The 26,823-nt window shown below is 38.2% G+C and overlaps 1 protein-coding gene across 1 annotated transcript in view; it reads left to right on the forward strand.

Moving 5' to 3' along the window:
- Positions 1–26,823, forward strand: part of SYCP2L (synaptonemal complex protein 2 like) — a 79,357-nt gene that overhangs the window by 35,549 nt on the left and 16,985 nt on the right. The window contains exons 16-22 of the mRNA XM_031666909.1: positions 642–786; positions 1,704–1,753; positions 5,388–5,517; positions 11,806–11,879; positions 12,035–12,104; positions 25,240–25,341; positions 26,258–26,364. Coding sequence (XP_031522769.1) covers positions 642–786; positions 1,704–1,753; positions 5,388–5,517; positions 11,806–11,879; positions 12,035–12,104; positions 25,240–25,341; positions 26,258–26,364 — 678 coding nt within the window. The remainder of the gene's footprint in view (positions 1–641; positions 787–1,703; positions 1,754–5,387; positions 5,518–11,805; positions 11,880–12,034; positions 12,105–25,239; positions 25,342–26,257; positions 26,365–26,823) is intronic.

Consider the following 26,823-nt stretch of genomic DNA (forward strand, 5'->3'; position numbering starts at 1 on the left):
ACCAACATAGTAAAACCCCATCTCTACTAAAAATACAAAAAAAAAAAAAAAAAAAAAAATTAGCTGGGTGGTGACATGTGCCTGTAATCCCAGTTACTCTGGAGGCTGAGGCAGGAGAATCACTTGAACCCAGGAGGCAGAGGTTGCGGTGAGCCAGATTGCGTCACTGCACTCCAGCCTGGGCAACAGGGTGAGACTCCATCTCAAAAAAAAAAAAAAAGAAAAAAAAAAAAAGAAATGAGCCTCCTGTTTGGTTTTAGTTCTTCTAAAATGTAGAGAGGCTTGTCTTTGCAAAAAATATTCCCATACTTTCTTTTGCCATCTGACTTAGTATTTTGAAGTAGTATTAGGCACAGTATTGAGACTGGTCAGCTTTTGAACAGTCATCCACCATCTCTTCTGTTGCAAATGTTTTATTAGAAAGGATTTTGTCATCTTGTACAACAGCAACTTGGTTGCGAATTGACTGATGGAATAATCCTTTACTTCCTCTCCATACTTCTTTGCCTTTATATTATATAAGAAAGCCCAGGCTTCTAGAAGGGTACTTCTCTTATCTCTAGCTTTGTAGAATATGTTTAGTTGTACATAAGAGGCACTAACACCCCTCTAAAATTCTCATTTATGATCTGTGCTTGTAGAAGTCTCATTATAGAAAACATCTCTTCTCTGAGAGTGATCAAGATTCGAGTACCAGTGAACTATCTTGGATCAGTAACCAAAAAAGGAAATCCCTAAAATCATATTCTGGCAGAAAGAAGACAAGAACCAGAAGTAGTATGAGCAGTAAGTCTGGCATGTCTTCTTTTGAATCACTTTTCAAATAGTGATTTTCAAATGAGATATTTATTTTTCGGTATGTAATGGGAGTGGGTCCAAAGAAAGATATGATCATGGGGCCAGCTTTCCCTGCTACAGTTACACTGGAAAGGCAAAATGTACTGTGTACATGAGACGGAAGAACGGAAGAACGTGAAATTAACCAACAGTTGTTACAGATGAGTTTTGTATAAATGGAGTAGAAATTCAGATAAGAGGAATCTGTCATGAGCTGGAATCATCAGGAAAATCTTCAAGGAAGAGGTGGGTGGGACTTGATTTAACCCTTGGAAAAAAGAATAGGATTGTGAAGAGGAGAAAGGGAAGCATTATTAGGCAGGTAAAACCACAAGGGCATGCATGGTGGCTCACGCCTCTAATCCCGGCACTTTGGGAGGCCAAGGTGGGAGGGTTGTTTGAGACCAGCCTGGGCAATGTGGTGAGACCACACCTCTACAAAATTAAAACATTAGCTGGGCATGATGGTGTATGTCTGTGGTCCCAGCTACTTGGGAGGCTGAGGCAGGAGGATTGCTTGAGCCCAGGAGGTCAAGGCTGCAGTGAGCAGTGATCACTTCACTGCACTGCAGCTCAGGTGAAAGAGTGAGACCCTGTCTCAAACAAAACAAACTACAAGGACACAACAAGGATGTGGGGGTGACATTCGGGGACAAAGTCTGGAGCAGAGAATTCATGCTGAGTGGTGAGGAACTGAATGGTGAGGAGCAAGGTTGAATATAGAAAGGATCTTAAGAGGAGACATTTCAGGAAGCTGTAGGAAGTGGGAATTGCTTTTAGCCTTAGCATATTGGGAGAGGGAGTAGTGAATTTTTATGCCTCATGAGTTAATGTGTATGTTGTGTACTTGTTTTCTTTCAATTTAGTCTTGCCAGTTTTCCCTCCCAGTAGTGGCAGTGACCGTGAGAAAGACCAAGTAAGTACATTTTATCTGGGTTGATATGTGCCCTACGAGTTAAACGGCATTTATTTCCCCAAAAACAACTTTCAGAAGTATGAAAATAACAAAATATTGGTTTACTGATATGTGAATCACTGTCAATGGAAATTGCAAGGACTTCTAAACGTTTAATATGACTCTTGGGTAAGTATTTAGGGTCTTCTATGCTGGGCGTGCTGGCTCATGCCTGTAATCCCAGCACTTTGGGATGCCAAGGTGGGTGCATCACTTGAGCTTGGGAGTTCGAGACCAGCCTGGGCAACATGGTGAAACCCCGTCTTTACAAAAAATACAAAAATTAGCCAGGTGTGGTAGCATGTGCTTATAGTCCCAGCTACGCAGGAGGCTGAGGTGGGAGGATGGCTTGAGCCTGGGAGGTGGGGTTTGCAGTGAGCCGAGATTGCGCCACTGCACTCCAGCCTGGGTGACAGAATGAGACCCTGTCTCAGAAAAGAACAAAAAGATTTAGGGTCTTTTTTTTTTTAAACTGTTCCCAAATGTTGCTGGAGGATGTTTGTTATTAATGATGCTAAAATTCTGGGCTATTCCCATGTCCTGCAAATGTATACTCTTTTGAATGTATGTTCTGAGGTAAACTTGTTGGTTCAGTTCTCCCCTTAGTTTTTTCTAATGCTTTTAATGATTTAATTATTTAGACATTTATTTTGCAAATACTTAGGATACCTTCAGGCTTATATAAATATTGAATAAACCCTCAAAGTTTCTTCATTTCCCTTCATTTATCCTTGTTTTATATCAAAGTTGTAAAGAGTAGAGACAGCAGTGTCTGCACCAATTCAAAGCCAATTTTCACCTTTTATTCACTGAATTACCTCTATCAGCAGCTGGTTTTTGTTTTGTGTCATATGAGCTATATATACAGTACAGAGTATATAATCTAGTTCAGAGTGTTTTGTAAGGAGCAGCTGCTGTGATTCTGAGAGTATCGACAGTACCCTGCCTGCTCATGCAGAAAGAGTTTGGTTAGGGTTTTAATCACACCTTCACCTTTCTTCCATCAACCTGGGATGTGTTGCCCTCTGTCAACCTGAAGGGCTCTCATGCTCTGTAAGGACAGGGGTGGTTAAACCTATGAGTCAGAGTAAGTATTTATTCAGTGAATAGTTCAACCTGAAATAATGAGTTATCAGTTAGAAATGGACCCAAAGAACAGTTTCTAGTAAATACAGCTTTTATTTGAAATAAACACCAAAGAAATACCACAGCTTCAAAAATCTTTTTTTTTTTTTTGAGACAGCCTTGCTCTGTCGTCCAGGTTGAAGTGCAACAGTGTGATCTCAGTTCACTGCAACCACCGCCTCTCAGGTTCAAGTGATTTTCCTGCCTCAGCCTCCTGAGCAGCTGGGATTACAGGCCCCTGCCACCATGCCCAGCTAATGTTTGTATTTTTAGTAGAGACAGGGTTTTGCCATGTTGGCCAGGCTGGTTTCGAACTCCTGACCTTAAGTGATCCACCTGCCTTGGCTTCCCAAAGTGCTGGGATTATAGGCATGAGCCACCGCGCCTGGCCACAGTTTCAAAAATCGATAAATTTAAGCTGTGCCTCTGGCAAGAAATCTATGTTGATTTTCAGTGAGGGCATTGCTGATTTTCTACAAATACTGGTATTCAAAATTATACTTCTCTCTTGTATAAGATAATTTACAGCACAGGTCAGCACATTTTTTCTGTAAAGGGCCAGATAGTAAATACTTGAGGCTTTCTGAACCATGCAATCTCTGTGGCAACTACTCACCTCAGCCTTTGTAGCCAGAAAACAGCCAGAGACAGAATGGAAACACATGGGTATGCTGTGTTCTAATAAAACTTTGTTTGCAAGAACAGCAACAGACTAGAGTTTGCCAACCCCTGATGTAGAGCAGTGGTTCTCAAACACCAGTGGCCATCACAATGACCAGGATGGCTTGCTAAAACATAGATTGCTGGGTCCTGTCCCTAGAGTTTTGAATTGAATAGATGGGACTTGAGAATTTGCGTTTCCATCCAGTTTCCAGATACTGCTCATGCCCCAGTGTAGACCACACTTTGAGACCACACTTAGAGTTATCTACTGAAATATGACTTCATGTTCTTCCAATTCAGGGATCTTATGATCTTAGCATTTATTTTTTTGTGGCTATTGTTTATTAGATGTGTCTTTGAAAATTTAAAAAGAGAAGCTCAATAGCATTTATACCAAACTTTGAATGGAAAGCAAAAGGAGAAATTTCCTATTCAGTAAAAATGCAAGTGAGCTGAGATCCGGCCACTGCACTCCAGCCTGGGCGACAGAGCGAGACTCTGTCTCAAAAAAAAAAAAAAAAAAAAAATTGCAGTCAGTATTTTATTTACTGCAGTAAAATCTCACTTAACCAGAGTACCTCAAGAAGGAAGGATTTAGTTAATGTAATTTTCCTGCTAATTAAAATTTAAATCTAGTGTCCCCTTACACTAATTCTAATTGTTAGATATTTTATTTCTTAGTAAGCTGAGTAAAGGAAATATAATTGAATCATTGATCATTTAGGATTTTCACTAGGATCATTAGGCAGATCAGTTCTCATGCTGTAATACAATAGAGGCAGGTAGAGCAGGCATGTTTCAATGAGTAGACACTTGGCTTTGACCCTAGGACTTTAGACAGGCACATTCCCTCTGTTTCTGTCTCGTGCACTCTGTCTCTCTCTTAACTAAATCTCTGAAATAAGCTTGCTTTATTCTCCTTCCCCTTTGGTTTTTATTAATGTATTTAATAAAAGTACTATTATTTGAAAATGTCTTTAAGGTAATTTTAAATTAATAAAAATAGTAATGTTGTAGTTCCTAAGGAAAACATTTCTATCTCAATGTATACATTGAAAATAGTTCAGAGTCAAGGTTTGAATCTATTGTCCATTTGAGTGGAGCAGTACTTTAATGCAGAGCAATTAGAAGATAACTGGAAATTGGCTGGGTGCGGTGGCACACGCCTGTAATCCCATCACTTTGGGAGGCAGAGGCGGGCAGATCACCTGAGGTCAGGAGTTTGAGGCCAGCCTGGCCAACATGGCGAAACCCCATCTCTACTAAAAATACAAAAAAATTAGCTGGGCGTGGTGGCACATGCCTGTAATTCCAGCTACTCACAAGGCTGAGGCACGAGAATTGCTTGAACTCAGTAGGTGGAGGTTGCAGTGAGTTGAGATCATGCTACTGCACTCTAGCCTGGGTGGCAGAGTGACTCCATCTGAAACAAAAAAAGATAACTGGAAATTGGAAATTTAAGAATCTATAAGATCCTTTTCAACTGTGAAAACCAGAGTCTAGGATCAGGTGCCAGCCTCTCTCTTTTTACCTAACAGAATTTATGATTTCCAAGGATTCAGGAGATTTTCATTTCTGTGTCTCCTGAAAGAATTAATGATCTAGTTCAGATTCAGTACCATAGCATTAAGCTAATATCCACCCCTCAACTAAAAACACACAGAAATTCTGAATAGAATTAGCATTTATTTTCAAATGGAGTAAACCTAATACTTAAGCTTCTTAAAGTACTATTGAAAATGTCTTAGAATATTTTGATAACTTGTTTTGAATTGTTATGAATGTTAACACTTTAACTATATTTTAGGCTAAGCTTCTGTCACCATCACAGAAAGACATACCCAATCAAAATAACACCGTATCTCCAAAGACTTCTGAAAAAAAATTCCAAGATAGTTTTGCTTTTTCGACTCCTGAAGATTCTGCTCAGAAAACAGGTACATGATTTTCTGTTGACTTACATAGAAAAAAATTTGTATTCGGGAAAGGAAGTTTGAAGTAAACAAAACATTTTCATTTTAATATATATTAAAGAAAATATGAAGATAACATTGTTCTTTACCTTAATGTCTCTTATTAGAAAATAACAGAGGATATGATGTTTTAATTTTGCTTTGCCATTTGAGATCAGCTTGTGCCCAAGAATTGCTGGTCTCTTCTTTTTTTAAAGAAGCAAGACATCTCAAATTATGACCTGTAGCAGGGGTTGGCAAACATTTTTTCTAAGGTTCCAATAGTAATTATTTTTTGCTTTTTGACCCATATGGTTTCTTTTTCTTGTCTTTTTTTTTTTTTGACATGGAGTCTTGCTCTGTCGCCCAGGCTGGAGTGCAATGGTGTGATCCCAGCTCACTGCAACGTCCGCCTCCCAGGTTCAAGCAATTCTCCTGCCTCAGCCTCCCATACCCGGCTAATTTTTGTATTTTTAGTTGAGATGGAGTTTTGCCATGTTGGCCAGTCCATTCTGGAACTCCTGACCTCAAGTGATCTGCCCACCTTGCCCTCCCAAAGTGCTGGGATTACAGGCGTGAGTCACCACAGCTGGCCTTGATCCATATGGTTTCTGTTGTAACTATTCAACTGTGCGGTTGTTGCACAAAATTGGCCATGGATAAGATGTAAGCCAATGGGCTAGCTGTCTTTCCATAAAACTTTATTTATAAAATGAGTAGCAGACTGGATTTGGCTTGGGGGCCAGAGTTTGCCCACCCTTAACCTATAGGCTTTTTCTTAACCCTCAAGGTATTTTATTTTCGCTGTCTCCTTTTTTAAGTTTGTTAAGAATATGATTTTGTTTGTTAATAACAATATTAATATTGTTTATTATTCTGCAGTTCAGTACATTGCCAGGCATACAATGATATTTAGTAAGTACTTCAATAACAATCTGTTAGTGTAGCTGCCACTGGAAGAAAATAAATAGGGAAAATAAAAAAGTAGAGAGGAAAATGTAACATTCAAGAATAAAAGGGGTCAGGTGCAGTGGCTCCCTCCTGTAATCCCAGCACTTTGGGAGGCTGAGGCAGGTGGATCACCTGAGGTCAGGAATTCGAGACCAGCCTGACCAATATGGTAAATCTCATCTCTACTCAAAATACAAAAATTAGCCAGATGTGGTGGCAGGCGCCTGTAGTCCTAGCTGCTTGGGAGGCTGAGAGGAGAATTGCTTGAACTGGGTGGTGGAGGTTGCAGTGAGCTGAGATTGTGCCACTGCACTCCAGCCTGGGTAACAGAGTGAGACTCTATCTCACAAAGAAAAAAAAAAAAAAAGAAAAACAGAATAAAAGAAAGGAAGAGAGCAAGAGAGGGAAGAAAGGAACAAAGTTACTACCAAAAAGTAACAATCAACAAGATGGCAATGCTAAGTTCTTACCTACCAATAATTACTTTAAATGGATTAAATTCTCCAATCGAAAGACACAGAGTGGTTGAATGGATAGAAAAAAATGAGATTCAGCAATATGCTGTTTACAGGGGACTCACTTTACCTTAAGGACAGGTATAAACTGAAAGTGAAGGGTTGGAAAAAGATAGTCCATGCAAATGGCAATCAAAAGAGAGCAGGGATGTGGCTACATCTACATCAGGCAAAATAGACTTTCTGTCAAAATTTGTCACAAGAGACAAAGACTAGATGATGATAAAAGGGTTAATTCATCAACAGGAAATAGCAATTGTAAATATATATATGAACCCAACATTACAGCACCTAAAAATATAAAGCAAATATTAACAGAACTGAAGAGAGAAATAGCAATACAATAACAGAGTTCTTTAATTTCCCCACCTTCAACAGTCCATAGATTATCCAGATAGAAAATCAATAAGAAAACAGTGGACTTGAATAATACAGTAGACCAGATGAATCTAACTAACATATACAGAACATTCCATCTCACAGTGGAACACATACTCTTCTGCAGTGCACAGTGCACATGGGACATTCTCCAGAATTGATCATATGTTGGGCCACAAAATACATCTTAACAAATTTGAAAAGACTGAAATAATCTTAGAGATCTTTTCTGATCACAGCAGTATGAAACTAGAAATGGCTCAAGCCTGTAATCCCAGCACTTTGGGAGGCTGAGACGGGCGGATCACGAGGTCAGGAGATCGAGACCATCCCGGCTAACACGGTGAAACCCCGTCTCTACTAAAAAATACAAAAAACTAGCTGGGTGAGGTGGTGGGCACCTGTAGTCCCAGCTACTTGGGAGGCTGAGGCAGGAGAATGGCGTGAACCCGGGAGGCGGAGCTTGCAGTGAGCTGAGATCCGGCCACTGCACTCCAGCCTGGGCGACACAGTAAGACTCCGTCTCAAAAAAAAACAAACAAAAAAAAAAGAAACTAGAAATAATAACAGGAGGAAGATTGGAAAATTCAAAAATACATGGAAATTAACACACTCCTGAATAACCAATGGATCAAAGAAATTAAAAGGGAAATTTAAAAATCTTGAGATAAATGAAAATTGAAACATACCAAAATTTACGGGATGCAGCAAGAGCAGTGTTAAAAGGTAAGTTTATAGCAATAAATACCTACATTAAGAAAAAAGAAAAATCTCAAATAACTTCACCCCTCAAGAAACTGAAAAAAGAAGAAACTAAACCCAAAGTCAGCTTAACGAAGAAAATAACAAATATTAAAGCATAAATAAATGAAATAGATACTAGAAAAGACAATAGAAATGATCAATGAAACTAAGAATTTGTATTTGGAAAGAGTGAAATTGACAGACCTTTAGCTAGAGAAAAAGGGAGAGGACTCAAAAGAAAAAGAATTTTATATATGAAAAAGGAGACATTACAACGGATACCGCAGAACTACAAAGGATCATAAGCAATTACAACAAACAAATTATACACCAACAAATCGGATAACCTAAAAGAAATGGATGAATTTCTAGAAACGTGACCTACCAAGACTGAATATGAAGAAATAGAAAAGCTGAAGAGACCCAGAATGAGTAAAGGGATCAAATCAGTAATCAAACCTCCCAACAGAGAGTAGCCCAGGGCCAGACGGTGTCATTGGTGAACTCTACCAAGTATTTAAAGAAAAATTAACACCAATCCTTTTCAAAGTCTTCTGAAAAACTGAAGTGGAGAGAACACTTCCAAACCCATTTTATGAGGCCATCTTTACCCTCTTGTCAAAGCCAGATAAGAATGCTACAAGAAAAGAAAATTACAGACCAATGTCCCTGATGAACGTATATGTAAAAACCTTCGAAAATACTAACGAAACTTACTAAATAGCACATTAAAAGGACTATATACCATGATAAAGTAGGATTTATCCCTGAGATTCAAGGAAGGTTCCACATACACAAATCAATAAATATGATAAACCACATTAACAGAATGAAGGTTAAATTCCTAGAATCATCTCAATAGATGCAAAAAAGCATTTGACAAAATTTAACTTCCTTTCGTAATAACTCTCAATAAATTAGGTACATATGGAATGTACCTGAATATATGACAAGCCTATAGCCAGCATTCCACTCACTGGTGAAAAGCTGAAAGCTTTTCTTCTGAGATCAGGAATAAGACAAAGGTGCCTACTCTTGCCACTTCTGTTTAACATAGTACTGGAAGTCCTACCCAGTTCTATCCAGGCAAGGAAAAGAAATAAAAGACATCAAAATTAGAAGATGTTAAATTGTTTTTGTTTAAAGATGACATGATTTTACATATATCAAACCCTAAAGGCTTTACCAAAAAACTGTTAGAACTAATAAATGAATTCAGTAAAATTGCAGGATACAAAATCAACATACAAAAATCAGTTGTGGAGTTTGCTTCTGGGTTTCAACAAAACGACAACAAAACAAAAATGAGTTGCATTTCTAGACACTAACAATAAACTAAGAAAGAAATCAAGAAAATCTTGGCCAGGTGTGGTGGCTCACGCCTGTAATCCCAGTACTTTGGGACGCTGAGGCAGGCGGATCATGACGTCAGGAGATCAAGACCATCCCAGCTAACACAGTGAAACCCCATCTCTACTAAAAATACAAAAAATTAGCCGAGCGTGGTGGCACACTGTTGTAGTCCCAGCTACTCGGGAGGCTGAGGCAGGAGAATCGCTTGAACCCAGGAGGCACAGGTTGCAGTGAGCTGAGATCATGCCACGGCACTTCAGCCTGGGTGACACAGTGAGACTCCATCTCAAAAAAAAAGAAAAAAGAAAAAATCTCACTTATAATAGCTTACAAAAAACACAAAAATAACCAAGGAGATGAAAGATCATAATCTGAAAACTATAAGACATTGATGAAATTAATTGAAGACATAAATGGAAGAATATCCTATGTACATGGATTGGAAGAATTAATATTGTTAAAATGTCCTCATTATCCAAAGCAATACACAGATTCAATTCAATTGCTATCAAATTTCTACTGGCATTTTTCACAGAAATAGAAAAAACTATTCTAAAATTTATATGGAACCACAAAAGACCCTAAATAACCAAAGCAATGTTGAGAAAGAGGAATATAGCTGGAGGCATCACACTTTTTGATTTCAAAGTGTATTTAAAAACTATAGTAATCAAAACAGTATAGTACTGCCATAGAGACAGGCACATAAGGCCAAGATAACATTATCAGCCCAGACATAAACCTACACATATATATGGCCACTTAATTTATGAAAAGGGCACCAAGAATACACCATGTGGAAAGGAAAGCCTCTTCAATAAATGTGTTGGGAAAACTGGTTATCCACATACTAAACAATGAAATTGGACCCCTCTCTTACACCATATACAAAAATCAACTCAAAATAGATTAAGACTTTAAGATCTAAAACTGTACAACTACTAGACAAAAATAGGGAAACAGCTCTTTGACATTGGTCTCAGCAATGATTTTTTGCATACAACCCTAATAGCACAATAAACTTTTGGGACTGTGTCATACTAAAAATCTTGTGCACAGCAAAGAAAGCAATCAATCAAATGGAAAGACAACCTAAAGAATGGGAGAAAATATTTGCAAATCATATATCTGATAATAGGTTAGGGGTTAATACTCAAAATAACTTCCACAATTCAAAAGCAAGAAAACACATAACCTAATTAAAAATGGGTAAAGAAGCTGGATAGACATTTTTCCAGAAAAGATGCGCAAATAGCTAATGGTGGGTATATGTACTCAACATCACTGATCATTAGAGAAATGCAAATCAAAACCATAATGTGATATCTCACACCTGTCCAGATAGCTATTATCAAAAACACAAGAGATAACAAGTGTTGGCAAGGGTATGGAGAGAAGGGAACAATTGTACGTTGTTGGTGGGAATGTAAATTGATGCAACCATTGTGGAAAACAGTATGGCGTTTTCTCAAAAAAATTAGAATTGTATAGAATCCTTCAATCCCACTTCCATGTATATATACAAAGGAGATAAAATCAGCATCTTGAAGAGATAGCTGCACTTCCATGTTTATTGCAGCATTATTCACAATAGCCAGGGTGTGGAATCAGCCTAAGTATCAGTCAGTGGATGAGTGAATATAGAAAATGTGGTATATATAAACAATGGAATACTATTCAGCCTTAAGAAGGAAATCAGGCCATATACAACAACATGGATAAACCTGGAGGTCATTATGTTAAGTGAAATAAGCTAGTCACTAAAGGACAAATACTATATAATCTCACATATACACGGAATGTAAAAAAATCAAACCCATAGAAACAGAGTAGAACAGTGGTTGCCAGGTGCTAGGAGGTGGGGGGAAAGAGGAGATGGTCCTCGAAGGATATAAACTTTCAGGCATAACATGAACAAGTTCTGGGATCTACAGCACAGGCAGTGATGGATGTGTTCATTGATTTGAAAGTGATCATCATTACACCATGTATATGTATATCAAATCATCAGAAAAGAGTAAGAGGCAATAAGGGAGGGGATTCTAAGGGAGAGAAGAGAAGAATCACAAGATAGAGGTGGAAGAATCCCTGCCCATGTTATTGGAGGCCAGATGGGTGCCGATCTAGTTGAAGTAACTGGCTGTTAATCTTACCTACAGATGTACAAACCTAATAAGAATTCATGTCCCGAAGATACAGTCAGTAGATTTTTGTTTCACTTAGAACTGGGTCCCTTTTTTTGATGATGAGATTTAATATCTAGAATGATCGTGAATTCTTATTGCTTTGTTACTTGGCATGTATTCACTTGAAACTTCTCTCTAATGCTCAGAGCTTCAAGGTCCTCACTCACTGAGCAAGCTCACTTCCTTGGAGCACCCAGAAGATGAAGAAAACATATCTAAGGTACCATTTAATTGTTGGTTATTCATCTGATTTTCCAGAATTAATGTCATATTTGCATAACACATTGGCTATTCCTTCTGACGGGGTAATATAACACCACCTGTTTCCTGCTTTGCCAGAAAGGACATATATTTGTGGTCTGTTTTGTTTTTAAGATTGTGAACCAAGAATCGGTAATGGAAAGTACTAGCTTGAAACACAAGCTGCAAAACTTGGAAGACAGAGGTGAGAGAATAGTCCTTTTTTTTTTTTTTTTTTTTGGGGGGGGCAGAATAAAATGAAATTAATCTGATCTTGGCAGACTGGGCTGTTACTCAGATGGCAGATCAAGTCACTTTGCACAGTGACTTTTGCCAGGCCGTGGAGGGAGGAGTGTGAGCTGCTTACTAGTTCTAAATGTTCATGAAGGTTAGGAGGAAAAATGGGAGGCTCCATTCAGGAACCAGGACCTCTTGTGCCAAGGAAGGTATAGCCTGGGACCTGAATCCCACCAGCCAGTCACACCTTCTCTCCAGCCTCAGAGGAGGGCACAGTGCGGGTACTTTCCTAAGGATCTCATCCAGAGCTTATTTCATTCTCAAGCATGTACTTGCAGTTTATAAGAAATGTTCTAAAACATTGTGTGGTCAAATTATTAAAACGTCTGAGTTCATTTACTCATGTTAAGAGTGGTATCAAGATTCCCAGCCTGGTCCACAATGTTGTATATAATACAATGTAATGATATAATACTTTTCTACTGTTTATGATGTTTCTTGACTGCATTTTTTCTCTACTTTTAAAAATTACATATAGAAAGGATTCAACTGGTTATAAATATGTGTAGGATATTTAGAAAATTAATGCAACAAATACCTGCAAGCCATCATCCAGTTTTAGAAATATAACATTACTATTGCTTTCAAAATCCTGGTATGCTTTACCTGAAATCCATCCCACCCCCTCCCCTTAATTTTATGTCTGAATCTCTGCTTTTTTGTTCATTTGTGCGTTGGGGGAATTCCATACATTCAGAAGAGATAGATGTGTACAGTTTAAAGAATGACTATAAAGAGAACATCTGTGTAACCACAGCTCAAACTGGGAACTAGAAAATTGCCATTGGCTTACAATCCTTCCATACCAGATTGTTACTTATTAATTTCTTTCACCCCTTATAGAGGTAATGACTTAGGACTTTTGTAAAAACCCTTCAGTTACTTCTCTTTATACTTTTGCTTTCTCCGTATATATCCCTAAATAATATACAGTTTAGTTTTATCTGATTTTAAATGTAAACAAATGACATTATACTGTATATATTATATATGGCTTCTTTTGCTCAGTCATTTGTGAGATCCATTCATGCTAATATGTGTAAGTGAAGTATATTTCTTTAGCATTCAGTTACATGAAAATACCACATTTAAAAAGCCATTCCAGTGCTGTGGGATGTTTGGATTTTTGCAGTTTGGGTTGTTAGAAATAATGCCACTATGAAGAATCATGCCCATTTCTCCTGACACACATGTTAAAAATCTTGTCTAGGTACATTTTTAGGAGTATAATTGCTGGGTTACAGAATATGCATACCTTTAACAATTTTACATATGCCAAACTTTCTCAAAGTCACTGTATCTGTTACTTTTCCACTGGCTGTGTATGAGAGCCCTGTTGCTTCATATCCTCACCAACACTTGGTATTTCAAATTTCTGATGTGTGTGTGTGTGGACACTGAAGTTTTAATTCAAATATCCCTGATTGAAGTTTAGCATAGTTTTATGTGTTTATTAGCCATTTTAATTTCCTCTTTTGTGTAGTGGCTAACATGTCTTGCCTAGTTGTCTATAGAATTATCTTCTTATATTGATTCCTAGGAATTCTTTGTAATACATTCTGGACACTCGTCCTTGATTATGTGGCTTGTAAATATCTTCTTCCACTGTGTGGTCTGTACTTCTCTCTCTGTATAATGTGTTTAAGATTGCTTTTTTAATACACCAAAGCTTTTAATTTTAATAAATTCTATTTCATCAATCTTTTCTCTGTGGTTAGTCATATGAAATTCTTACCAAAAACATATGATCATATATTATTTCCTATATTACTATATTTAATGCTATTCATTTCTCTCTAAGTACTGCTTTAAGTGAATTTCACACATTATAATATATAATATTTGTCATTATTTACTTTAAAATATTATTTTTTAATTTTTTAATTTTTTATTTTATTTTATTTTGAGATGGAGTCTCGCTCTGTCACCCAGGCTGGAGTGCAGTGGCGTGATCTTGGCTCATTGCAACCTCCATCTCCCGGGTTCAAGCAATTCTCCTGCTTCAGCCTCCCGAGTAGCTGGGATTACAGGCATGTGCCACCATGACTGACTAATTTTGTATTTTTAATAGAGGCGGGGTTTCACCATGTTGGCCGGGCTGGTCTTGAACTCCTGACCTCAGGTGATCTGCCTGCCTTGGACTCCCAAAGTGCTGAGATTTCAGGCATGAGCCACCATGCCCAGCCTAAAATATTATTATTTTTTTATTTCTTTATTGACCCAGATGTTGGTTAGAAATACATTTGTTAATTCTTAGTGGTATAGGAGTTCTTAGCTATCTTTTAGTTGTTGTTTTCTAGTTTGATTACATTGTGACTAGAGAACATAGTCTGTATGATTATGCCTTTTGAAATTTTGAGATGTACTTCATGGCTTAGTATATGCCAATTTTTAAAAATATTAATTTGTGGTTAAAAGAGTATATTTCACAATCGTTGGGTACAGTGTCTCTCTATATATGCATATTCATTAGGTTACTTTTCTTAACTATGTTCTTCAAATCTTATATTCTTACTATTTTTTAATTAGTCTACTTATTATATCAAGTGCTGAGAGAAGTGTATTAAAACCTTTCATTGTGATTGCAGATTTGCCAGTTTTTTCTTCTGGTTCTGTTCAATTTTTGCTTCCTACAAATCTTTTTTCTAAAGAATAAGTCTTTAGGCCAGGCGTGGTGGCTCATACCTGTAATCCCAGCACTTTGGGAGGCTGAGGCGGGTGGATCACTTGAGGTCAGGAGTTCAAGACCGGCCTGACCAACATGATGAAACCCTGTCTCTACTAAAAATACAAAAATTAGCTAGGTGTGGTGGTGCATGGCTGTAATCCCAGCTACTCGTGAGGCTGAGGCGAGAGAATCACTTGAACCCAGGAGGTGGAGGTTGCGGTCAGCCAAGGTTGTGCCATGGCACTCCAGTCTGGGCGACAGAGTGAGACTCCATCTCAAAAAAAAAAAAAAAAAAAAACAAGAAAAGAATAAGTCTTTAGATAAAAGTAAAATAGTTACCTTATTATGTATTTACCTTATGGCATATTAAAACTCTTATCATTATGAAGTGATGACCCCTATATCTGGTCATGTTTTTGTCTTAAAGTCTGTTTATTTTGTTTAGAATTTGCATGGTATAATTTCTAAAAGTCTTCTTATGACTGACGTATGTGTATGTGTTTCCTAATGTTATATATTGTTATATATATAACTTGTAAACAGCCTGTAGTTGGACTTCCTTGCCCCTTATTTCATAGTATGTCTTTTAACTGGAGTATTTAGTCCATTTATATTTCATGTACTTCCCCGCATATTCGGATTATATCTACTAATTTGTTTTGTACTTTCTGTGTGCCCCAACCATTTTGTTTTCTTTTTCTCATTCTTTTTGTTTTGCATAAGTATTTTTATTGTATTTTTACCTCTACTCATTTGTAGTTATATACTCTCTTTCTTTTTCATTTACTGATTAACTTAGAAACCATAACGTGTAAATTTCTAAGTCTAAATTTAATTTAGTGTTAATCTAGTATGACTTTTACATAATGTGTAAATTTCTAAGCCTAAATTTAATTTACTGTTACTTTTTCTCCAGAGTATATAGATCTAAGATCCTTGAATTCCATTGGCCTACCCCAACCACATAATGTGTTGGTGTTCTTTATTTTAAAACTTGAGGTTGAATTTTTGCTTTATGAAAATGCCCATTCAACCCTTATTCTTGAATTTTGCTGGGTGAAGAATACCATGTTGGCAAAACTTTTTCTATTATACATCAAATAAATTATTCAGTTGTTTTTTGTTTTCTATTCTTCCTGATGAAAATTTAGCTGTCAATCTACCAGTCACTCTTCAAAGGTAATTTGTCCTTTTTTTTCCTTCCTTCTGAATATATGTAAGATTTTTTCCATTTATCCTTGGTAATGTTCCACTTATTAAAATTTGTCTAAGTAAGTCTAAATACGTCTAGGTAAGAAAGAACGTTTTTGTTTATGTTCTTTGGCATTTGTAGGGAATCTGGAATATCACATGTCTTTCATCAGTTCTGGAAAATTCTCAGTTATTATCTCCTCAAGTATTGCTTTTGGCTCATTCTTCTTTCTCCTGCTTGAACTCCAACTAGATTCTACATCTTTTAGCCACTCCTACATATTTTCTATTCCTTCACTTTATTTGCATGATAGATAATTTCATCTGTTTTTCACAACTACCTGTTCACCAGTATCTAATACTGGACCTATCATTGAATGTTTATTATATTTTTTTATTTCTAGAAGTTGTTTGGTCCTTTCTAGAGCTGCTAGGTCCTTTTGTGTAGTTCCTATTCCCTGAAGACTTTTTTTTTTTTTTTTTTTTGAGATGGAGTCTCGCTCTGTCACCCAGGCTGGAGTGCAGTGGCGCGATCTCAGCTCACTGCAAGCTCCGCCTCCTGGGTTCACACCATTCTCCTGCCTCAGCCTCCCGAGTAGCTGGGACTACAGGCACCCACCACCACACCTGCCCAGCTAATTGTATTTTTAGTAGAGACGAGGTTTCACCGTGTTAGCCAGGATGGTCTCGATCTCCTGACCTCGTGATCCACCCGCCTCAGCCTCCCAAAGTGCTGGGATTACAGGTGTGAGCCACCGCGCCCGGCCTACCTGAAGATATTTTTAAGCTTGTTTTTCTTTGTTTAAATAGAATAGTTAATCTTCTTCCCTTTTCAAAGTTGACTTTAGTTGTTCAAGGGACTTTTTATTTTTTTTCATACAAATTTAGACTAAGTTGATCAAGTTACTTAAGTTCACTGGAATTTTGATAGAAATTGCATTACATATATAAGTTAACTTTGAGAAGTGACATTTTTAAAATATTAAACCATCCCACACAAGAGTATGAAATGTCTCTCTACTGGTCTGTGTCATTGTCTGTGTCCTTTATTGAGTTTTAAAGCTTTCTCTATGAAGGGCTAATGTATTTTGGGGTAATTCTTAGATATTTATGATTTTTTTACTCTTGTTTTAAAATTTGTTATTGCTAAAATTGAGCGATACTGTTGATTTTTATAAAATAACCCTGTATCTGGCAACCTTGCTGAACTCCTATTAAGTCAAATAATTTATCTGTTGATTCTCTTAGTTGTCCTGAGTAGATGATTCTATTACTTGCAAAAAATGATAGATTCTTTCTCCCCTTCTGATACTTACATCTCTTATTTTTCGTTCTTCATATCACTCACTGGCCAATATCTTTAGTATGTTTTAAACATAGCAGTGAAAATCTGCATCCTTGTCTTTTTTCTAATCTTATAGCAAATGCATCTAAAGTTTCTCTGTTAAGTAAAATATTTGTGGTAGATTTTTGGTATCGAAGTTTTACTAAAGAAGTTCCTTTCTACTCATAATTTGCTGAGTTTTTAAAAAATCATAAATAAGTATTGAACTTTATGAAATGCATTTTTCTGCATCAACTAAGATAATCAAATGAATTTTCTCCTTTGGTTTCTTTTTTCCCTCCAGCTTTATTGAGGAATAATTGGCAAATAAAAATTGTATATATTTATGGTATGTAATGTGATATTTTGTTATGCATATGCATTGTGAAATGATTACCATAATCAAGCTAATTTACATATCCCCTCACATAGTTATCTTTGTGTGTGTATATGTGTGTGTTAATAATAAGGATCTACTCTCTCGGCCAGTTTCAAGTACATATACATTATTATTAGCTATAGTCACCATTGTATATCTCAGGTCTCTAGAACTTATTCATTTAATAACTGAAAGTTTATGCCCTTTGACCAACGTCTCCTCATTTTCCCAACCCCTTGATTCCTGAAGGTAACCATCCTTCTATGCTAAGTGAAAGAAGCCAAACACAGACCAGGGCTGCATAATTTTACTTATATGTGGAATTTTAAAAAGTACAACTCATAGTAACAGACAATAGAAGGGTATGGTGGTCCTTTTGCTTATTAATATGACAAATTATATCAATAGGTATTATGTTGTTCAGCCATACTTGTGTTCCTGGGATAAACCTCATTTGTTCGTGGTATGTTTTAAAAAAGATACATTGTTGGACTTATTTAGTGAATACCTTATTAATGAACTTTACATCTACGTTCATGAGTGGAACAAACCTGTACTTTTCTCCTACTGCTGTTATCAGGCATTGGAATCAGTGTCACACTAGCCTGTGGATGGAGGCTGGGCAGCTCTCTCTCTTGCTGGAAAAGTTTATATAAGATAAAAACTATTTTTTAAAAGTTTATAAAACCACCTGGGAATTTGGGGGATGGAAAAATGTTGTTATTTCAATTTCCTTAGTAGTCACTGATATACTCAAGTTCTCTATTTCTTCTTGGGTCAGTTTTGGAATTATGTATTTTTCTAGGAATGTCTCAGCATCGTATTTTTTAGTGTGCTTCTTAATGTTTAATTTAATTTTAATCATTGTAGTTGTTTCCTTTATATTGTGTACATGCTTATTCGTATCTTTTACTCTTGATAAGTTTTACTAGAGGTCCATCTTTTAAAGAATTGGTCTTTTGGTTTGTTACTCTTCTCTGTTTTTTTTTTTTTTTTTTTTTTTTGAGACGGAGTCTCGCTCTGTCGCCCAGGCTGGAGTGCAGTGGCGCGATCTCGGCTCACTGCAAGCTCCGCCTCCCGGGGTCACGCCATTCTCCCACCTCAGCCTCCGAGTAGCTGGGACTACAGGCGCCTGCCACCACGCCCGGCTAGTTTTTTGTATTTTTAGTAGAGACGGGGTTTCACCATGTTAGCCAGGATGGTCTCGATCTCCTGACCTCGTGATCCACCCGCCTCGGCCTCCCAAAGTGCTGGGATTACAGGCTTGAGCCACCGTGCCCGGCCTCTTCTCTGTTTTTATTTCTACTGTTTTATCTTCTGTTGTTATCTGCTTTTTTAAAATTTTTACTTCTTATATCTTTGCATTTATTCTGATGTTTGTTTTCCAGCTTTTGAGTTAAATACTCATTTGTTTTTAACCTTTCTGTTTCCTTGATAAATGCATTTAAGTTTTCTTAGGAATGCTTTGGCTCTATCACATTTTGATATTAGTGCTTTTTTTTTTTTTTTTTTTTGCCATCAATGCTTAGTAGTTCTTCCTTTTTATGTATTTTTAAAAACCCAGTTATTTAGTAAAATTTAATGTAGTTTCCAAGCATATGGGATACTTCTGTTACTTATTGCTAACTCTTTGCAACATGGTCAGAGAAACACAGTCTGTACATATCTTTCCTTTAGAATTTACTGGGGCTTACGTTAAGGCCTAATTGGACTTGCTGTATGTCTGAAAACAGTATCCAAATTTCATGAGTGTTCCTTATGCACTTATCTATTTCCCTTTGTTGTATATTATATGTTTTGAGGCAGTGCTACTAGGTGCATCAGGAAGTGACTCTTCATCTTCAATTTTTTTTTTCACCCTTGTGAATTGCTATCACATAAAGAGCTTTTACCTGGATTTTAAAAAGTCTGATCTGACAATCTCTTTTAATAGGAACAATTAATCCATTGTGCTTCCATTGATATATTTGGATTGAGTTTTCTTGTCTTTGTCCCACATTCTCATTCTTTCTGTCCTTGCCTTCATTTAGATTTATAATTTTTATTCATTTTCCCCCTTTTCCTAGTTTGGAAGTTTTCATCCCCTATTTCTAAAGTTAACCCTAGAAATTTTAACACACACACTTTTAAAAGCTTCAAGTTAATATTTTTACCATATTCCAAACAGAAGAAGGACCTTCAAACACTAACTTCAATCACATTTCTGAACATTTAGTTTCCAAACATATGGGTTATTTTAAAGGTATTTCATTACCTTTTGCTAACTTTTTGCAAGATGGTCAGAGAAACACAGTCTGTGCAATATTGTTTAGAATTTATTGGGGCTTATATTAAGGCCCAATTGGACTTGCCTTATGGTTGAAAACTGTATCCAAATTTCATGAGCATTCTGTGCTGTACTTATTCTTCTGACCATTTAGCTGCTTCTCTAGTTTTTCTAGTTCGTAAAATGTTTTCTGTTGGTATTACTTCACTCAGTGTTTTATTAGATTTACACTCAGATTTAATCATTTTGCTCACAATTCCTTTTTACATCTTTCCTCCTGGTATCACTGTCCTTTTGTTCTTTTTGCCTGAATTACTCTAAAAAATATTTTCAGCATTTTCATTACAGGATTGATGTTTCTTTTGGAAAACAGAGTCTAAGGTCCAACTGGTCTTTCCTTTTTGTAGTATGATCAGCAGGAGCCCTTCCCTTAACTCCCTCTCCTCCAGCACTCCAACAGAAGCTGGGAGAGAAGAAGAGACGTGTGTCAGAGGGACCCTCAGACAGGCTGGAGTACAGTGGCACAGTTTTGGGTCACTGCAGCCTTCGATTTCCCAGGCTCAAGCAATCCTCCCACCTCAGCCTCCCAAGTAGGTGGGACTACAGGTTCATGCCACCATGCCCAATGAATTTTTGTAATTTTTGTAGAGACAGGGATTTGACATGTTGGCCAGGCTGGTTTTGAACTCTTGGACTCAAGCAATCTGTCACCTCAGCCTCCCAAAGTGCTGGGATTACAGGCATGAGCCACATGCCCAGCCAGAGGATAATTTTTTTTTAAGATTTTGAATTTTGCCATCATCTACCTTCTTGGAAAGGTCTCCAGATTCAGGAAGGAGTCAAGAGGATAGCCCCTTCTTAGCTCAGTGCCTGGCATATAGATACACTCCATAAGTATTTGTCAAGGGAATGGAGTAAGAAAGTTAGAAAACCCAACATTTAAGGCTGGGCATGGTGGCTTATGCCTGTAATCCCAGAACTTTGGGAGGCCGAGGCAGGAAGATTGCTTGAGCCCAGGAGTTCAAGAGCAGCCTGGACGACATAGTGAGAGCCTGTCTCTACAAAAATTACAAAAATGTTAGCTAGGCATGGTGGCATGTCCCTGTGTTCCCAGCTACTCTGGAGGCTGACATGGGGGTGGTTGAGCTTGGGAGGATGAGGCTGTAGGGAGCTGTGATTGTGCCACTCTATTCCAGCCTGGGTGACAAAGCAAGATCCCGTCTCAAATGAAACAAAAACCCAACATTTAATAATGAAACTCTGCTTGATTCCATATTTAAGCATGTATATGTAGTCACAAATATTTATTATCAATTGAGTTATCAATTTTTAATTGTATTAATCTATACAAAAGATATTTAGTCCCCATCAGACTGGGTATTCAACAGTAAAAATAGTCTTTAAATTGTCATACTCTTAGCACTTAATAAACATCGGTAAACAAAGCACTTGCATTGGGAAAGCGTTGTAAAAACCACATGGAGGATCTTTCAGTAGATTCTGTTCTTGCTCAGTAAAGACTGTTGGCCTTTATCATTGTTTACCACAGGATGTCACTTCAGAGCAGGTTTCAAAAAATGCCTTAACTTAGGGGAACTTGGCTGTTAACCACAGGATTGGTTCTGGTCTGGCATTAAACATTGTTTTTAACAGAAGTTTTGCAAGTTGAAAAATACAACACAGATGCCAAACATACGTTCACTGAAACTTGTGCCCAGTCGGCCACCCAAGAGAAGTTCAGAAGCTCCTCAGATCGTACCTGTCTTCACTTTTCTTGGAAATGAAGAAAGCCGGGTTCTTGTGAGAGCAGGAGAACACCCTCTTTACAGCCACTAACACATACACACGGATTTCACGTTCTTTTAAGATGACTTGACTACGTTTGTGTTTATTTTTGAGGTGTTTTCTGTATGTAGTTTTAACTCTGTTATGAAAACATTGAAACATGACAGTGAAAAGCAGCATACGGTTACTGTGGAAACAAAACTGAGCCAAGGACATCACTTAGGACCTGCAGCCTTTCCTGATGAAGTGCTGGTTCTTGTGCAGGAGCCTGTGCTCCCTGGAGAGCCATGCCTTTGGTACAGGTAAAGAACTTCACCAGCACTGCCACTGCCACTTCGAAGAAGGTTTCTAGAAGTCTAGCGATTTCTGTGTCTCTGAAGCCATCCATCTGGATGATCCCTTGTTAGTAGGTTCACAGATTCTGCGTAATTCATTCAAGGGGTGACCAGGTTATTTACATGATGTTCCTGGACTTCTCTCTTTGGTGGATGTAACTAGTGTCTGTGCTGACAGATGCCTTGCTTTGCCCCAGGTATGCTCAGTGGGCGGGGAAGGGGGGAGGATTGAAATTCAAGGCCAAGCTTTGGCTTATTGCTATAAATTTGCCACCAAGAAAAAAAAAAAAAGAAGTTCCAGAAGGGGCAGAACAGGCAGTAAGGAAAAGAAACGTGGTGATTGTTGATCAGTGCCTAATTGAGGTAGGTGGAATCCTTTTTAGGTGGTTTCTTTTGGCCCTAACTGGGGTATAGACACCACAGAAGATGCAAGCAAAAAGAAAAGGATAGAGTTGTAATTGGTTCTTTTTTGATTTTTAAAAATCTTTGCTCTTGAAATGATGGGATCCCCCCAGAAAATATCCATCCAAACCTTTCAAACAAATTCATACACCTAAGTCAAGAATAAAGAAAAGAGGTAATTATTCTCATAAGATGCTCTCCTGCCAAATAAGAGAGTATTTTTTTTTTTTTTTTTTGAGATGGAGTCTCACTTGTCACCTAGGCTGGAGGAAAGTGGCTCTGATCTCAGCTCACTGCAAGCCTGGCCCCGAAGCTTACCATTCTTCCGCTCCTTCTAGCCTCCCGAAAATTTGGGACTACAGGCCCGGCCACCTCGGCCTCCCTGTATTTTAGTAGAGACAGGGGTTTCACCAGAAAGGCCACTTCATGGTCTCGGGACCTCCTGACTCCTCGTGATCCGCCCGTCTCGGCCTCCCAAAGTGCTGGGATTACGGGCTTGAGCCACCGCGCCCGGCCAAGAGTATTTCTTAATGTGTTTCTTTTCTTTTTTTATTACAGAGAGGCTAGATACTGGCTCTTTCTTTTCTAAGTTCTGCAGAATGGAAATGTGATCTCTAATGAATTTTTCAGTTTATGAAAGTAGTATTATAGAATACTAATTAGGGTGTCCCATTAGGTCTGTCCTTAATAGTTATTACTAGTTACTATTATTACTGGTTTAGTCCTTTTTGCTTTGAGATAATCCTTTTTCTCTCTCAGTTGGTATTTCTTACCTCTCTTGTTTACCATTTTCTTTTTTTTCCAAATTCATATATTTATAGCTTCCTCCAAAAGATAGTTTTATCAGATCTTAAAGTGCTAAATGTATTAATTGCTATTTGTGTTAAAGTGTTAAATGTATTAATTGCTATTTGTCTATTAATACAGGCAGTTTCTTTTCCTTACTGCCTATTCTGCCCCTTCTGGAACTTTTATTTTCTTGGTGGCAAATTTGTAGCAATAGCCCAAAACCTGGCCACTATAGCAAATATATAGTGGCTATTTAGGTCTCTAAAGCTTGTGCTGTTTCTCTACCTCTACCCTCACCACTAGGAGAATTAGAATAACAGAATTGAAATAAACTCTTTATCTGTTGTATTGAGATCTCCATTGGGCATATCAGGTGTTTTATTTGTAGGAGCTTGGGTATTCTGCAGCATTCATCTATTCATTTATTGAACAAATGTTTACTGAGTGTCTACTATGTGCCAGACACTTCTGTCGGTGTCAGGGATATGGTAGTGAAGAAAACAAAATGCCTGCCCTCATTGGGCTTTACTCTCTAGTGTGGGAGACAGATGACGGACAAGTAAAACATGTAGTATGTTGTATGTGATAAAGGCTGATAAGAAAATTAAGCTGGGAAGAGAGTGTGAAGAGTTGGGAGGCTACATTGAAAGTTAAGGTTAGATGGATGGAGAAATCCTTGGTGCAGATCTATGGGGAAGTACTCTGGTCAGAAGGAGTCTCAAGTGCAAAGGCCTTGAGGTAAGACTGTGGCAGGGATGTTCGACGAACTACAAGGAGACCAGGATATCAGGAGCAGAGTGGAGGAAAGGTCACTTGCCTCTTTACCTCTCGCTATCTGCCAGCCGCATTGCCCTGCCTCTCGCACATAGTAACGTCCACATATTCATGGAATGAATTAGTGAAATTGAATTCCAGAACTTTCAGAGAGAAAAATCAACAGCAACTAGACAGGTGTGTGACAAAAGAGAAGTCAGATGATGTCACAACTAAAGGTATGGTGGGGGAGAGAGAGTGGTTTAGGTGGGGAGGGATAGACTCGAGTGGGGTTTGAAATAAAGATGTCAATACTTGGAGACACAAGTTGGCCGCTTGAGAGAGCTCAGGCAAGAGAGAGATTTGGAAGTGACAACTGAAGGTGAAGGATTCAGGATTTCCTCCAGGGAGATGGTCTTGGGCAGGAACTCAGAAAGGGAGGGATTCATTCCATAGGCAGAACCTTGAGGATGGAGGAGAAGCGGGCAGCAAAGAAAAGGAGGAGTTGAGCATAACGCCAGGGCTCTGTGAACCATGGTGGTGCCATTGATAAGATTGGGAGGGCCCAGGTGAGGACCAGACATGTCTGGGATAAAAGTGAACATCAGCATAGGAAATATGTAGCGTTATGCTGAATTGAAATGGGAATCTATGTTCGAGTCTCTCAAAATCACTTCCGCTGTGAGGAGGCAAGATGGCCTCGTTTATGACGTAGCCTTCAGCATAGCGCTGATGTGCCAGTGTCACCAGCAGATGGCGCGCTCCAGGATGTGAGCTGAAGCACTTCCAAAGGCCCATCTGCCTGGTAACCTTGCTGTCTTGCTGTGTAGCTCAGAACCCTGGAAACGTTGCTTTTGATGTCTACCATTACTGCTTCATTTAGGAACGCTCTGCTTAGTGAGCGATCTGTGCTAAGCAGAGGGTTCCTAAACGTAACTGAGCTCATCAAAGGGATGCCTGTTCCCATGTTCAGGTATCAGTAGACATCGTGCTTTGATACTTGGGCTGTGCCTAGTCAATGCACCGAGTAACTCATTAGCAACAGGCAGGGGACAAGTTTCAGATGCTACTTGTCAAAGTCAGATATTAACTGCCAAAAAATGAACAAGATAATTTTGAGTCAAAAGGAAATTTGCTCTGTTTGCCTTTAGACATACCAGAAGGTAGTTTTGCTAAGTCAAAACAATCAAGATTGGAAGAAGACGTTGCTCCAGGATCCCCTTTCTCAATAACAGAAGAAAGAGAGTTGCCAGGTAACATCATGCACCCAGCCAGTGGTTCAAGTAGGAGTGGGATAAGTGGGTCAGCACAGGATGTACCAACATGAATTACAAGGGAGGTATAGTTTTAAGATCATAGTAGCTACAAAATCCTAAAAACTAAGCTTTGTGTGCTTTCGGAGACAAGTAAATTGTTGCACAAATTATAGATAAAAGCAAGTGCCACTATCCCCTAGCATTTTTATTTCTTCCTCTTAACTCTTCCTTCTGGCAATTTTCAGGGCCCAAGCGTTCCTAAAGTTGTAGGTCTCTGATACAGTTGATAGTTATTAACCAAATTTTTGTGTGTGAAATATCTATACCGATTAAGAAGAATGATATGACATGTCTGCATGTTTGAGGCTGCCCTTCTGGACAAATGGTACCACACATTTTGAAACAAAGGGCTCCAACACAACAGATTTGAAAGCATTGATTCCAGACAGCCTGGATTTGAATCCAGGAGCTGCTGGTATGAGCACACAAAACTTATGTGAGCTCCGTTAAACGGGAATCCTGACAGTACCTACTTCACACAATTTTTGTGAGACTTAAAAGAACTGATGCTTGCAAATCCCTCAGAACAGCACCAGACCCCTTGCAAGCAAGGGGCACCCAGGAGCAGTTACACCAGAGAAATACCCTAGCCATATGTCCTCCTCAGAACCTCTTACAACACCTTGGCCTGCTTCTTAGACAGAATGTCAGTTGCCCTGCTTTCAAGTGCTGGGAAGGTTTGGAAGAAATGAGCACTTGCCAGAAAACGAGGTCATGTCCGGGCAGTCAGCAGGGCTTCCATGGTTCGCATCTGTGCTTCCAAATAACTCGTCCTCTGGGCAACTGATGAATTGAGCAAGTCTAGTTTGAACACTTTGTTAGTTTTATTCAATGTTTTATTTTTGTTTTCCAGAAGGAATTTCCACTTCATCCCTAGAAGTTGTGCCGGAGAACTTGAACGATTCTGCCATTCTCCCAACCTTTGAAAATTTGTCTAGAAAACTGGAAAGAAAATACGAGGTAATAGTCCACAAAACGTAAAAAACGAGAGCGTTATGAGTCTGGAGGACATTATGCTAAGTGAAATAAGCCAGACAGTACTGCATGGTCTCACTTATATTGAAATCTAAAAATAGTTGAACTCAGAAAGAGGGAGTAGAATGGTGGTTACCCCCGGGGTCGGGGTAGGGGAAATGGGAAATGTTGGATGGAGCATACAGACTTTCAGTTACAAGTTAGTAAGTTCTGGAGACCTAACATACAGCATAGGAGACCTAACCTATAACATAACATCACTATAGTTAGTGATAATGTACTGTGTACTTGAAATTTGCTGAGAGAGTGTATCTTAAGTATTCCTACCACCATCACCCCCAAGAAGGTAACTATGTGAAGTGATGAATATGTTAATTTGCTTGATTGTGGTAATCATTAAAAAATTTTTTTTTTTTTTTAAATAGAGACAAGGTCTCACTCTGT

The sequence above is a fragment of the Papio anubis genome, chromosome 6, assembly GCF_008728515.1.
Source record: "Papio anubis isolate 15944 chromosome 6, Panubis1.0, whole genome shotgun sequence".
NCBI lineage: Eukaryota > Metazoa > Chordata > Mammalia > Primates > Cercopithecidae > Papio > Papio anubis.